At 39.2% G+C, this 16,220-nt stretch overlaps 1 protein-coding gene across 2 annotated transcripts in view; it reads left to right on the forward strand.

Annotated features, from left to right (window-relative positions):
- The window catches only part of LOC131345151 (solute carrier family 45 member 4), a 41,856-nt gene extending 26,205 nt beyond the window's left edge, over positions 1 to 15,651 (forward strand). The window contains exons 5-10 of one of the 2 annotated variants that reach the window (XM_058377901.1): positions 4,262 to 4,450; positions 6,669 to 6,848; positions 7,653 to 8,713; positions 9,669 to 9,768; positions 10,507 to 10,718; positions 11,267 to 15,651. In XM_058377901.1, the coding sequence (XP_058233884.1) occupies positions 4,262 to 4,450; positions 6,669 to 6,848; positions 7,653 to 8,713; positions 9,669 to 9,768; positions 10,507 to 10,718; positions 11,267 to 11,635 (2,111 nt within the window). In that variant the 3' untranslated portion in view covers positions 11,636 to 15,651. The remainder of the gene's footprint in view (positions 1 to 4,261; positions 4,451 to 6,668; positions 6,849 to 7,652; positions 8,714 to 9,668; positions 9,769 to 10,506; positions 10,719 to 11,266) is intronic. The other variant, XM_058377900.1, reaches the window with a different exon arrangement.
- The last annotated feature ends 569 nt before the right edge of the window (positions 15,652 to 16,220 follow it).

Consider the following 16,220-nt stretch of genomic DNA (forward strand, 5'->3'; position numbering starts at 1 on the left):
ATGAGTTTAGAAAGACTCCTGGTCCTTGTAAACCTCAACTGCTTCAGTTTTGTCTTGCTAAAGTTGCAAGTTGTGTGCTTTTGGGGGAAAACGTAATGTTTTTTAATGTAATACGTTTACCTGACCTTTTCGAAACATCCATAGAGCAAGGTTTGGTCATGTCATGTGTCAGGATAAAAACTACTGTGTAAGTGTGTTAAGCATCTCCATTAACAATTCTGAAATTGCTCAAAACACTTCATGTTTTTAAAATTGCATTAAAATGAAATAAAATATAATACGATTGTAATCAAATTTTGAATGATCAGAAAGAAAGGAATCGAAAGCTCTAATACACTGAACCAAATCCTGTAATTACTTCAGACAAGTGTGAATTCTGGTCTCATGCAGTGAAGCATATTCCAAACTCCAGAAAGAAGATAAATACTCTAAACGACTGGAGAAGTAGTTTATTTCGGACGATCCTTCAGGCACTTTGGTGTAAATGCTCAACACAGCATGTGTACTGAGAGAGAGGGAGAAAGGAAAAGAGAAAGCACCTGTTTCCTGCTGCTAATGTGTCTAATGGTCTGGTGTAGGAGTGCTTCAGGCTTCACTACTCTCACTTTCCCCCTCACACACACACACACACACACACACACACACTGTATATTGTAACTACATTTCATGTTCTCATTAACATGTGTGAATAGAAAGCATTTGTGTGTGTGTGTGTGTGTAGTCGGTTATGTGTGTGCATATCATAGGTGTGCCATGTATTGGTATCTCTGTTTTAAAAAAGACCCACGTTGTGTATTAGTAGTAGTATTCCTTCTGTAGATGTTAATGATCTCCTGTGTTGTAAGCTAGATCCCTCTTTCTTTCTCTCTCTCTCTCTCCCTCCCTCCCTCTCTTTCCGTCTGCCACTGTGTCTCTCGCTACTTCCTGAAGTCCTGCGACTCACCATGCTCTCAGTATTGTTAGCCATTTTTGACCCGCCGGGGAAAAAAAATCCTCCTGTCATTATTTACTACGATCTGCGATTTTCCTGTTTGGATGTTTACTCAGTGCAGATTTCGAGGGAAAAAACAACTTGCTCACCAGCTTATTCCAGTCTATCCCGTTTGTTCCCAAACTCTATGGAAAATGAACTCACAATCTCACAATCGCTGTAGAACATGAACAAAGACAAAGCACGTATATTAAAAAAAAAAACAATTTTTTTTTTGGTCAGAAGAGGAAGTGACTTGGTGGACGGTGGTGCAGTTTTAGTGCTCGTGGGCAGGAAGTTCTCAGCTACGGAGCTAAGCAGGACCTGAGGTACCTCCGCTGTGGTATGTGCACACCATCACGTCTCTGAGCTTCCATCCTGAGGAGAGCTTCCCAGAAGGTTCTTCTCACGGCTGCTTCACATACCTGTAGACTCCAGCACTTAGCACCAGCTGCCTACTTAGGAAAAGTAATTTTGTGTGATGAAAGTGGAAGTCTGTGGCAGGTGCACTGGCTGTAATCCAGCGGCCTGTTGGAACAGAGCGTGAGACCTGTGCTTTTGTTTTCCTCAGCTTGTGAGGAAGACCTGTTTATAGCCCAGTTGTTAGACATGAGAACATACATTGTTGATGTTTGATTGCAGTGTGTCTACAACCTTTTGAGGAACTTAAGATTTATTGAACTCCTTAAGAAGAACTATATAGTTCCTGGACAGGTTCTTATTTTTCTTTCCCACCACACTGCAGGAATGTTTACAGAAGCAATGGTCAAGTGGTGGCTCAGTGGTTGAAGACTCTGGGTTGCTGTGGTCAGGAGTTCAAGTCTCAGAGTGCCAAACTTCTGTTGTCAACATTCCTACAGCTGCAGTGTAGTGAGAAAGAAAAACCAGGAACTTGTCAAGGAACTTTGTTGTTTTTTGTTCAAGAGATTTCCCTTAACCCTTGCCGGATTTCCCAGCATTCTGTCTTTAAATTCCTAAAAAGCTGGGAGATGTGAATAAAGAATTTTCACTGGAAGTTTCTATTCACTAACCATGTAAGAAAAATTTGAATGTTTTGTTGCCGAAAAATGAAAATTAACGAGTGGTTGTTGAACTCAGTCAAGAAATGTGCACGACTACATGACTTTAATTCAAAACTACAACCGGTGCAATTTAAGAATGAAGACATAAGGATGGAAAGTATTACTGAATGTTCTAGAAATCCTGTTTGTATGTAGCGTTATCACATGTAGCATGGGACTGCGAAGGTAAGGCAGAAACCACACATTCTTCCATCTCAAAGAAATGTACTGGTTAATTTCCGTGAGGAATTTATAAATGTTTTATTTATAAAAGCGTGATCTGTGCAAATGTTTATTGACACTCCAGCATCTGCCCTTAGAAAGTCTATTATGAGCAACTAGAGCAAACGGGGCTTTTCCACACAAGGATTACACCGAGTTTAAACTACTACATTTATTTACACACACCCCTAAACACTTCTCAAGTGTGTTTATCACTCTCTGGCCTGCACTATGTTTCTTTATCACGCTGTTACACCCGCTCTGACTCTCTCAAATGTTCTCCGTGTCTGTGTCCATGGCCAGAGATACCAAAGTCAATTTTGGCTTCAACACACATGCAGTAACGATCACATATCATACCAGGCTTGGCAGCCTCCTTGGCGCCTCTATTGGTGTATTTCCAAACTGTCAAGATCAACTGTGTAATGACACTGCTTCAAAGCTTCTTTTCTGCCTTCCTGGTCAGCCTGGATTCTTGATTTCTTTCTTTGTTATTTAAGATGTTGGGGATTGCGGCGGATTAGCTCACTAATTCAGCACGTGCACACATTTACACAGTGCCTCCTGAATCACCGTTACTATGCCAACATTCGCACACAGAGAGCTTGCTGAATTAATTGGAAGAGGTCATGAATGGGTTATGCAAACTACACGTGACACGTGGAGCGAATAGCGAAGGTTTGCCCTGTGTGAGTGGCAGTATATTTTAGTGGGTGTCTCTGCACTTGTTTTGTGCAATAGTTACATGATAAGAAGCACAGCAAGGCATGTGATATTAAATCAATACTCCTAAGGTTTTTATCTGTACTGTATGTGTGATCTGCACTGACAAGTATTTCAACACCTTTTCCAAGTACTAAGGAAAAAAAAACAAGGTAAGCTATTATGTCTTTATTTATTGTCTTTGTAAATATCTATACTTCACCCTTTTAGAGAAGGACTATTTTATCTATTTTATGAGAGAAGAATTTTCATCCATCCATCCATCCATCCATTTATTTTCTGCACGCTTATACTACACAAGGGACCTGAAGCTTATACCAGAGGCCTCAGAGCACAAAGACACCCTGGTCGAGGTGCCAACCCATCACAGGGCACAGACACACACACTCTCGCACATCACAGACTATTTGGAGATTCTAATCAGCCTTTAATGGACGGCGTTGGACTGGTGAAAGAAACCAGAGGAAATTCTGCGCGCACACACACACACATACACACACACACATACACACAGGCTGGTGGCAGGAATCAAGCCCCAACCCCAGTGGTGCAGTGGTGTTTGCTTTAAAACATAAAGATAAAGGAACACTTCAGTGTTTTAACCTAAGTTAAACCAAGCTCATTGAAATGACTGTTATTATATTCTTTTTTAAACTTTCTTTACAAATATTCAATATTTTATCTTAGCATATTGTCTTATAACTCACAACTCATTCACTAACTCCCGTATTAAGAAACAGAGGAACCAAACTCACTTCCTTTCTAGCGCCTTGGCCTGTGATGAATGATTTTTTAGGTAACGTGTTTGTTCTTGAGGTTTACTATTCAGTGCCATGTATAATTGTCTTCTGTTTGAAAGATAAAAAACAAAAACAAACAGGACCTGGTCCTGTAACAAAGAGCGGTGTGTGTTTATTGGATGAAATTTACAAGATTACTAATCTCACACTGTTCCTGTTATAATTTATTTAACACTCTCTCGTCCTGTGTGTTTAAATACTTCTAATATATTGTGCAAAATGCAAAATCTATAATAGTGATATTATACAAGAACATATTTCTGTTTACACACACACACATATACACACACAAAAAAAAAAAAAAAACTACCCAACACTGGTCAGATGTCTGATCCTGCTTTCTCCCCAGCGTTGTGGGTTAAATCCATCTTCTGTACTCCTCTTTCCAGGTCAGATTTGAGTCATATATGTTAGCCTGCTCTTCTGTACGCTTCTTTCCAGGTTCTATGAGAGTCAGATTTGAGTCTGTGCTCCTCTTTCTGCAGGTCTTCCAGAACAGTACAACAGCCTAGTGTGGTTCCTGAGCCCCATCCTGGGCCTCATGTTCACTCCTTTGATCGGATCAGCTAGTGACCGCTGCACTTTGCGCTGGGGTCGCCGCCGGCCCTTCATCCTGGCACTGTGTGTGGGTGTGCTCCTCGGCGTAGCGCTCTTCCTTAACGGATCTTTAATAGGTGAGTCCCGGGATGGGAACGGAGCTTCTTGCTCCAGTGACACTATAAATACACAAAGAGGGTATTAGAGGTGATGAACTAACACTGATCTCGTTGTGCTGTATATGCTCTTAATAAGGAAATCATATTTATTTAGAAACACATGCATCAGTTTACTTTGGGAAAGACTTTCCTTGGGCAAACAATTCAAACCAGAAATCAGTGTAAAATGAGTTTTAAAAGTGTACTTTTAGTAGACTCACTTCCTGTTTTTGTGAGCTGTGTCATGTCTTTCTCAAAACCATAGTTTCTACTCACAAGGAAGCACCTGACACCATGTGACTTAACCATGTGACTTTTCACAATTATTATAGTTTATTTGACCTTGAATCAGGTTTACAGTAATTCTTTACACAACTGACATGAATGATTTGAATCCATTTATGCTATAGCATATAGCCAGCATGTAGGGGCTCATAACAATGGGCTAATGTGCAATATTCAAATAAACAATTTGAATGCGCATACATGTACACCCACTAAATATTTTACAGTCGGTAACCTTGTAGTCCTGGTCAGTAGTACTGTCTCCAACTGCTTAACTATGAGCCCATGGTAAAATAATAAAGTGAAAACAGGCATGGCTACTAAGCAACAAGTCATTCACTGAGATATAAATAATGACATGCTTCACCTTTTCCCGCAGGAAACAGAGCCTCATTTACAGTCTTTTAAAGCATTTTGTAGAAATATTTCCAGCTTCCGATCTAATTTAAAAGCATTTATATTCATGTCACAGCTGATTTACCCTTTGTGACACTTAAAAGTCTTCCAATAATGCAGCTCAGACATTGCCGCATGTCGGTCAATGCATAGAGCAGCATTACTTTCGTCCTAACTGAATGTCTGGACTCATTTGTCTTAACTTATGGATTTGTTTTGATTTGATTTCTTTGCGGTCATTCATATAAAATGACAGCTTGTGTATGCAATGGAAATAAATAAGCATAATGAGTATAACAATTTACAGTAACTCATGCTGCTTATACAATTTGAAGCTGATGACATTAGTGAGTTCTGTTGTCTAGGCTATTTTTTAGTCCAGACATTTTCAGTGTACAGCAATTTAAAATAAGCATTTCTTAGGTAATATTTGTGGTTGGATTATGGCATGGAGTGTGAGCCATCTTTGTCTGAGTCTGACCTCTAGTTACCCCTTATAGTGGTCTTGTGATAGAGAGAAAGAGAAGGAGAGAGTAAACTATCTGCTCTCACACTATTCATGAGTGTGTGTGTGTGTGTGTGTGTGTGAGAGAGAGAGAGTAAACCCTGTCCGTCTCTGTAACATGGGAAAGGACTAGGAACCAGTTCACAGGGAAATATTTCCTGTTGTGCCCCTTTTTACCTTTTATTGGCTATCTGGAACAACTTCCTGTCTCCTGTCTCCCGCATTAGCTTGCTCTGTGCTGCTCTATTGTCAGGGGGAAGTTTTTGCCTACAACTCAAACATGTTTCTCTTTCTTTCATACTGTCTGCCTTTTCGTCATCCATCACAATGTATCTTCTCTCTCTCACACACACCATTAATGTCAAACATTTAATTTTTTTGTGCTTTAAAAAACTAAAGTAAACACTAATATACCATGTGAAACTCAAACCTTTGTACCTGTCTTGGTTTAAACCAAGCATGAAGTCAAATTTCTCTGAGCTCATTAACTCTTAACCGTGAGAGCGGTGTTTATAAACCAGTTCAGTCACATTTTTATCATCCATTCATATTGAGATGTTTTTCTTAGCATAAGAAGATATTATCTTGTGGTAACAAGATGTTTTGCTTATAACATCATGTTCTCTCCTTGTCCCGAGATGCTTTTCGCCTTATTAATATTTCTTTTATAATAGTAAAAATGCCTTTATCACAATAACAATATATTTTCTCATTATAATTGGACCCTTTATTGTTAAAAAAAAAAATGTATTTCTTGTGATTCTTGTGAGTAACAAGATACTTTCCTTAAAAAACTGCATGTTTTCTTGATATAAGGAGATGCTTTTCTTGCAATAACAGGATGTTTTGTCGTAATAACAATACGATAGTGGGAGATATATATATATTTTGTGACAGCAATGCACGTAGGTAGGTAACTCGAGCCTGTGGTTATTACTGGTTTGGCTTGTTCTCTTGTGTGCTCTGATTCTCAGGTTGTCATGTTTGTGTGTGTGTGTGTGTGTTTGTCAGGTTTGGCTATAGGAGACGTGCCCAACAGGCAGCCTATAGGCATTGTGCTGACCGTGCTTGGTGTGGTGGTGCTGGATTTCTGCGCAGATGCTGCTGAGGGGCCTATAAGAGCATATCTGCTGGATGTGGCTGATACAGAGGAGCAGGATATGGCTCTCAACATCCACGCCTTCTCAGCAGGTACGTTTTTATATATATATATATGTGTGTGTGTGTTTTATTCACCTTAACACACATCTAAACACACAGTGTCCTCAGCTTTCCACATCCCTTACACTTTCTCATCATTTACACTTAAACACTGCTCTCAACAGCTCATCTCTTTCAACTCCTTCTCAGCTGAAGGTACACTGTGTACACACACACACACACACACACACACATGTAGGCTACAGAGTGACCCAGACCTGCTGACCAATCATGATCAGTCTTGCAGGCTCTGCTGTTTCAGCTTGTTATTGGCCAGCACTGAATATATGAAATGAAAAGAAGAAAAAGCAAAGGGAAATGCTTCTTGTTCTCTAAGCAACAATGTACATTACGCAACATTTGTCGTTTAATTTTTGGCTCTAATTTGTTTTGTAAAACAGCAGATGTAAAAATACTTCCAGCTTTGATGTGTTGTAGAAGCTAAAACTCAAGTGATAACAGGCATTTGTTTTGCAGACATCGGACAACATTAAATGTTTCCATTGGATTAGATCAAGTCTTCCTGTCATTGATTGTTTTCTTTCTAACAGCATGCCTTGAAGTGTTTTATTCTTTACCTAACACACAGTGTAGTCTACATAAGCAAGCAAAATGGAAAAAAGTGCCAGTGCTGCAATTTGTATAACTCTTGTTATCAATGTTTAAACTAACATGAGAGTTCAGTAGATTATTCAAGAGCTATGAAAGTGAGTGTCTTCTGTATACCAGCTCTGTGCGCTGTGATAGAGGTCATGAATCAAACTGCTTTACTAACCAGTGTGTTTTTTTCTTTAGGACTGGGAGGCGCTGTGGGTTATGCACTTGGTGGTCTTGATTGGACAAACACCTTCCTTGGTCAGGCTTTTAAGTCACAGGAACAAATCCTGTTTGTGTTCGCGGCTGCAATATTCATCGTCTCAGTGGCACTGCACCTCTTCAGCATCGAGGAGGAACAGTATATCCCGCAGCAGGAACGGCTGGATGAGGAGGCTTACAGGACGGCCTCTGTCAAACCGAATGTCCTGCTAGGTCTTCCGTCATCGCAGCAGCAGCTGGATCTGATTCCTGAGGATGAGCCCTATGAGCGTGAAGCCCACTCAGCTGAGCCAGAGCTGGACTTCCTGGATGTGGAGCTGGTGCGCAGTAAGAGTGACTCAGTGCTGGCCATGGCTGATGGCACGCTGGAGCATGAGGCTCTCTTTTTACGCCAGATTGAGCCTTCCATCTTTCACGAGCGTTTATCGTCGTACCACAGCAGCCAAGAGTTCCCACATGGGCGCTTCAGCCTCAGCCGTCTGTCATCCTTAGTGCATGAGCCAGAAGGTGAAGAGGTGCCACTCCATGCAGAACCCAAAGCCCCCAATGGCCATCCAGCCGGGCACAGTGATCCCACCGGAAATTCCCAGCCACTTCCAACAAATGCGCTCAAATGCTCCAGTGCTGGAGCTGCCATCCGGCGCCGGCGCCACACTTTCTACCGCCAGTCATCCTGTACTTTCTCCTACTATGGACGTCTGGGCTCACATCGCTACCGCTACAGGCGTGCCAATGCCGCCGTGCTTATAAAACCATCACGCAGCATGAATGATATCTACGAGATGCAGCAGCGGCAGAGGAGGGGGCAGCGGCACAGGGCTCGGCACCAAAGCGGCAACACTACATCCAGTGGAGACACTGAGAGCGAGGAAGGTGAAATAGAGACTACTGTACGCCTCCTCTGGATGTCCATGCTAAAAATGCCCAAAGAATTACTGCGACTTTGTGTTTGTCACCTGCTCACCTGGTTCTCCATCATCGCCGAGGCTGTGTTCTACACTGACTTTATGGGACAAGTCATCTACGAGGGTGACCCCAAGGTAAGATAGTAAAGGGTGGCACAATAGTAACCTTTTCTTTTAAGACATTTATTAGGGGTTGTAACAATGCAGTATGGTGCTGTCTTTATGATACATTTTCAACAAGGCAAAAAACAAGCCTGTGTGTGTGCCTTCCATTTTCAAATAATTAAAACATTCAACATTATAAAATTCAACAAAAGTAAAACCAGATAATGACAGTGTTTTTATTATCTTATCACTCTCTTAGCAGCATATAACAAAACAAAAGCTGTATATTTAAATAGCGCAATTCAAATATTAGCTCTCTGGACACGCTTTTCCAGGTGTATAGGGTTGCCAGGTCTTGGCAAAGTGTCCACCCCAATACGTCTCAAAACCCTGAACAAAAAGACTTTAAAATGTTTGGGAATTGGAAAAGGAGATGTAGGTTTCCGAAGTCCTTCTGCCTTAATTGCATAATTTATCCGCCTGAAACCTCTTAAAATGTGTTTGTGTTATTTTCATGGGGTGATTTCTGAAGTCATGAAGCTCTCTGTAGCTCAGATATGTTTCTGAATTATGCAAACTCCTTCATGGCAAGAGTTTGTTTCTTTGTTTCTAATCCACGTAGTGTCTCATAATTTTAGATAAAGAGACAGGAGTGTGGTTGTGATGACATTCAAATATTTATTACACCTCACAAATATATGAGCATTATGTTACGATGAATAGCCACATTTATTATGCAGTATGCTGAAAATTTATTGCTTAAAACAAAAGACGGCACACTACTGTTACACCCCTAATATTTATGTCTACGGTGGACATTTATGCTAGCATTTATTGAAATATATTTATAAGAATGTCTGTTAGTCATTCATTGTTTAAGTAAAATCTCCAGTTTCTGAAGTCGTTTTCATGTTGACTTCTAGGGTATGTAGGAGTAAGCCTGACTACTCTAGATTGATCTAAATCTCTGTTTTTGTGCTCTTAGGCTCCTTCAAACTCTACTGAGCTTCAGAGCTACCATAAAGGAGTGCAGATGGGCTGCTGGGGGCTGGTAATCTACGCTGCTACTGCTGCTGTCTGCTCAGGTCTGTTCAATACAACATAACAAATCTACAATATGATTGAGTCTTAGGACCATCAAACAAATACCTAGGTGTAAAGTACTTTCTTTTACTTCTTCTTCTTTCGGCTTTTCCCTTCAGGGGTCTCCACAGCGAATCATCTCTCTCCACCTATCCCTATCTTCTGCATCCTCAACACTTGCACCCACTAGCTTCATATCCTCATTTATTACATCCATATACCTCCTCTTTGGCCTTCCTCTTTGTCTCCTTCCTGGCAGCTCCATGTCCAACATTCTCCTACCAATATACTCACTCTCCCTCCTCTGAACATGTCCAAACCATCTTAATCTGTCCTCCCTAACTTCCAACATGAGCTGTCCCTCTGATGTACTCGTTCCTAATCCTGTCCAACCTTGTCACTCCCAAAGAGAACCTCAACATCTTAAAGTACTTTCTTTTACTGAATAATTCTAAATAATTCTGTGTGATTCTTCTATAATAGTAATCTATAGCTACAGTACATCTTAGGTTACCAAGGACACACTGATTCTTGAATATTCTCTAGATTATTAAGATTATAAGGAGTTTTTGCTACATTTCACATTGTAGGACTGAAGGACTGTATAGTATAGAGTTTGTGACCAGTCAGTTCTGAACATGTTGATTATCCTATCTATGATCCAATACAAAAAACATGGATATATGCCTTAGCTACACATTTCTGTGGATTCTAAATCTGTTTGTTTACCTCTTTTAAAGCTTTACTCCAAAAGTACTTGGACAACTTTGACCTCAGCATAAGGGTCATCTACATTCTGGGCACTCTGGGTTTCTCCATCGGCACGGCTGTCATGGCCATTTTCCCCAACGTCTACGTGTCCATGGTGATGATCAGCAGTATGGGTATCATCTCCATGAGCATCTCCTACTGTCCATATGCTCTACTGGGCCAGTACCATGAGATCAAAGAGGTGAGGTGGCACAACATCCGAATGGAGAAAAAATATTTGATCTTGGAGGTTTTGTGTGAGAGTGTGTGCCAGACCTTGAGCCAGATGGACTACAGCTGCAGAGCAGAGGTTTCTACAATTTTCAGCTATCCAGTTTTAGTGATCTTGTGCCCACTGTTGCCTCAGATTCCTGCTCTTGGCTGATGGGAACCTGATGTGGTCTGCTGCTGTTGTAGCACATCTGCTTCATTCATATATTTTGAGATGCTTTTTGCTCACAACAGTTGTGCAGGGTGTTTTTTTTTTTTTAAACTTATTGTAGCCTTCCAGTCAGCTCAAGCCACTCTAACCATTCTCCTCTGACCACTTGACATCTTTCTGTATGATTTTATGCATTATGCATGATTGGCTGATTTTATTTACTTCTGTTTGTCCTATTTAAGATGACACATATCTGAGTGTCTCCATTTGCTGAAAAGGAATTGCTAAGGGTGGACTTTACTTTAAGGAACAAACAGGGCTTTGATTATACTACCCATTAACTAGGATTTTTTTCTACCATTCCACAGTATATCCATCACAGCCCTGGTAACTCAAAGCGAGGCTTCGGCATCGACTGCGCGATCCTATCATGCCAGGTGTACATCTCTCAGATCATTGTGGCGTCAGCATTGGGTGCAGTGGTGGATGCAGTGGGCAGCGTGCGTGTAATCCCCGTGGTGGCATCTGGTGGCTCCTTCCTGGGTTTCCTGACCGCTTGCTTCCTGGTCATCTATCCAGGAGATGGTGATGGGGAGAAGAGTGAGCAGAACAAAGCTCTCACCAATTCCAGCAACGCAGAGAATGACACCAGCACCGAGAAGCCTAGTGTCCTGAAGCTCACACGCAAAGGCACCACTACCACCACCTGCAACGTGGAGTGCGAATCCACGCTGTGATGAAGTGGCTGTGGAGCTCACATTCCCTCCTCCATCCCAGCATGATTCAGCTTTCACCAGGGAGTGGTGTAGATTTTATTTGTTTGTTCATTTGTTTGGAGAGGCATTGGCATTCTTGAACCTCAGGGCCACCAGGGGGCGCAGGACACAAGAAATAACAAAGGCATTGCGGTCTGTCCCTTTCTCTCAATATATATTTATCTATTTAAGCATGCACTTCATCCAATCAAAGATCCTACTTCCATTCTAAGTGCAAGAGCTACTTATGTAATGTAATCTAATCAAAATGAAAATTAGTTGTGTAAGAGAATCATTCGGATTCTAGGTTTTGTTCCCCTTTTGATTATCCCTTCATGTTTGCTTGTTTGGTTTTATGGCCTCCTGTCCAAGAAGAGGAAGTGTCCCCAAGTACATTTACATGAAGTAATATTTAATTCTTCTTTTTTAAAATATCTAAACTATCCAAGCTCCTGGTGGATTTATGTAAAGCAGAACACCCAAAGGTTTAAAACAGACCCAAATCCTCAGCTCTGTATTTCTCTAACCTTTTATAGTGTTTTAGTTTGTGAAAAACTGCTAAAGGTAGTACTGGGAGAAGGAATTGCTTCTCCTTCAAAGATTCCTACCATTCCCAGGGTCCTTTGCTCTATCTATGAGCAGTTCATATAATCAGTATATATATATCAGTTTCATACAAAAAAAAAACACATACATACAAATCTTTCACCCATTTGGTGGAAGGGCTTTACTACTTAACAAATAATGTTGTAACAAATCTCGATGCTGCAAGTGAGTCTATAGAGCACATACCAAATGGAGCAAATATGTGAAAATATTGGAAGATGCCTTATGTGTCTTTCAGTTCAGTTTTCAGTAACGGGATGTAATTGGAGTCAGCTCAGTTGTCGTGTAAAGTGAGTGCCTGTACATGGGGCTTGAGGTAATCAGGAAGGTGCCTGAGGAACATGTCTTTACTTTTTGGCAGAACTGTGCAGTGAATTCAGCAAAAAAAAGAAAAAAAGTTTTTAATCTAGTTCTCCACCTTCCTGTTTTGCATTCTCTTGAACAGAGGGTGTTTGGGACTGGAGTGCTGCACCCTCGGTAGTAATGTTTACATTCTCTTTCACTGCTGCATGTTGGAAGTCGTTTTTTTAACCCCTTCCACACCAAGATCCTCCCAATTTTCAAGTCATCTTTGGCACCTTGGCTCCTCCATGGCCTCCGGTTCAGTTCCAGTTTACTCTACAACGGTGCAATACGCCTGTGATGGTGGACACTGGGATGGTTGTATGCGGAATCGTTCCAACTGGTCTTCTGGGTTTGTTACATTTGGTGTGAAGTGGTGAGATTTCTGACTTACTCAAGGCTGGAAGACCAGTCTTGACCTTAGGTCAGGATCCTTTAGGGACATTACGAGACACGATATTTACTTCCATATTGCTGTTTAGCATGTCAGACACTCTGAAGCATGTTGACGATATTTGTGTTTCCCTTGAAGCAGATTTGTACTTATAGCTATCTTTATACAGTGTTAAAACGAAGTCATAAGCTGAAATATGTTTTTTTGGAATGTTAATTAAAAGAAGAAAAAAAAATCGATAAACCAAACTTGAAAATATATAAATATAAATATATATATATATATATATATATATATATATATATATATATATATATATATATATAAATATATATATATATATATATATATATATATATACTAATATACTATACACATAAGGCTTATTTTCAGACAAATCAGACACAGTTGCAATAATAATGTTACTTGCCTCAGAACGTGTGAACGTTTGAGTGCTGAATTTTTCTACCTAGTGCATGAGGATGTTGCGTCCTAGATACTAAAGAAATGCAATACGTTTTATGAAGGCCATATAGCCTCTATAATGAACTGCAAACATGGAAATGACGTGTTATAATGCATTTATAAGGCATTGTTTATGTATTCTGAGCATTGTAGCACAATTACAATATCCGTATTTGTTCAGGGCTAAAAAAAAATATATATATATCCTTATCTTTCTTCAGTTTAAAACATGAAGTAGGCATGGTCTCTATCATTTGGTTTTTATTAAACGAGCCAGATCAATATTCTACATAGGACATCTCTGGACAAAATCCCAGAGGATTATTATTTGTCTCAACTAGAACTGTATGTGTAAGGATTTAAGTAAGGATGTGTAACAAGCCCGAACAGGCAGTTACTAACAAGGAACGAATGAACATTGTAAAAGCATTATTTGTCCATTTCTATATCTATTTATTTTTTTTATGTTTAATCACATCTCTCCATTCCAAACACTGTATTCATATTTGAATACACCTAATAATAGTTTTTTTCTTGATCATGATTTACATAGAATTGATAAATACTACTTTATACAATCTAATAAGAGTTTATACATTTTTTAAAACTTGAGTTTTAGCAACAATAAAAAAGATGCCACAATACATAATACACAAAAAAATAAATACAGAAATCGTACAGGGCTTCATTTATCGAAACATAATATGCAAGCTGAGTTTCTTACATGTGTGTTATGTAGACTATATTTAATGCACAATATTAACAATTAATAATATAAAGTGCATTTTTCTTAATATGTATAGGATAATGCCTTGAAAATGTGTCATAACATATTAGATATGGTGGATATATGTCGGAATGGATATGAATATGGCCTTCATAGAAAGTGTTATTGATAAGTACTCATTACTTAAAAATATTAGAGACTTGGCTTTAGTCAGAGGACAGGTCTCTATTTTTTTTTTAAATACTTGAAGTGTGCTGTATTTGTTTGGGTTCTTTTTTTTGTGATGCTTTTTCTGATGATCCAAGAAGTTGTATGGTAAAGAGCTGGATGAAGGGATGCTGGAAGAGTTGGACTTGGTTCGGTTGGTTTTGCTCTATCAGGAGGCATGTTCATTTCATGTGAATGTAACTATTGTCATTTTATTGTTTTTTTATTATGAGCAAAAGATCTGATATTGCAAAGAACTTGCACACACGGGCTGTTGTCCCTGACTCGGATTATGCACAGTCTTGGACTACGAAGGATTTCCGATGGAGTTACACCTTTTACTGTGCAAGCTAGTTCAAGATGAGGCTTAATCCTTGTCTGTAGAAGGATGCCCACACAGAGTTTTAAGAAAATAAAAACTGTGGATATTTATTTTTGAGCTCTTTCATGTTCTACAAAAATGCTTTGGCTTTATTTAAAGATGAAGATCTAATTATAGAAAGAGATTTATTATTAACTGTTGTACTAAATGCAAATTGAAGTATGCGTTGAAAAAGATCAGAGTTGTGTGTGTGTGTGTGTGTGTGTGAGCATGTGTGTGTCTGTGTAATGTCAGAATTAGACTCTAGCTGTCTACATTTCTTAGTTTACAGACCTTAATTTAAAGCAAATGTCACTTAAAGTCGATGATTCTCATTATATGTAGTTCAAGGTATGTGATTTACTGAATAATCCTTTATTATTGCCTCCTTTATCAATTATGATTGTGTGTTTGTTCCGTGTTTATTGTTTTGAAGAAAGTAAGTGGATGTTAGCGATGTTACGACAGACAAAAATGTATGGAGGAGGACAGAATATCTGCAGTGTACTATATGCCTTGTTATTTGAAAGTTGTATATATATTCCTTCGAAATAGTTTCTTTTGCTGCTATATATATATAAATATATATATATATTAAAAAAAAAGCTGATTATTTTTATTAGTTTCATTTTCTAAGAACTGTACAGAACATCTGTAAATATGCACAAGCCTTCAAATGTAGACCTATTCAGGAACACTGTATTGAATGCACCTTTAAAGAATCACTGAAAGAAACTTGTGGAGGTGTCTTCTTTTTTTATCTGCACTGAATAACTGCATGTATGAGTGATTTCTGGCTACCGGATATATAGAGTGCATAGGTTTGTGTATGATTTTGATGGGGCTGTGGATGTCCTTTTTTAATTGTGGTAATGATGGATAATAACATCTATCAACAAACACACCTACGCTTTTATAACAGCCTTGTGGAAGATATCAGCTGCAATAATTTCAATTCATATTTTTCCTGTTATTTTTGAATAAATAGAAAAAAACCCTTCACTGCACTTCATTGTTATAACCTTGGAATTTACATTTATGGCATTTTTAAGATGCCCTTATCCAGAAAGACTTACAGAAGTCTCTTTTAAAGTTTCTATTAATGAATACATCAATACTGGCTCACAGACTAAAATTACCATCAGTTTAAAACTTCCGTAATCAAGCAATGCACATAGACATTTTATAACATGAGGAATGTTTCAGATGTTGCACTTGATAAAGATTACGTTTATTTATGTGTAGGTCATATGTGACAGACTCTAAACTAAAATATTGAGCTAATAAAAATCAGAAACTAGTCATATTCTCCATAGCTCCTTAGGACAGAACATGCCCACGTCTGTTCATGTTCTTCTTGTGTTTATGTGGGTTTTCTCCTACCTCCCAAAAGCATTGCAGTAGATGGATTAGCTGAGATAAATTACCCCATGGTGTGAATGATTGTGTGAATGTGTGTGCATGG

Source organism: Hemibagrus wyckioides, linkage group LG24, assembly GCF_019097595.1.
Source record: "Hemibagrus wyckioides isolate EC202008001 linkage group LG24, SWU_Hwy_1.0, whole genome shotgun sequence".
NCBI classification, from domain to species: domain Eukaryota; kingdom Metazoa; phylum Chordata; class Actinopteri; order Siluriformes; family Bagridae; genus Hemibagrus; species Hemibagrus wyckioides.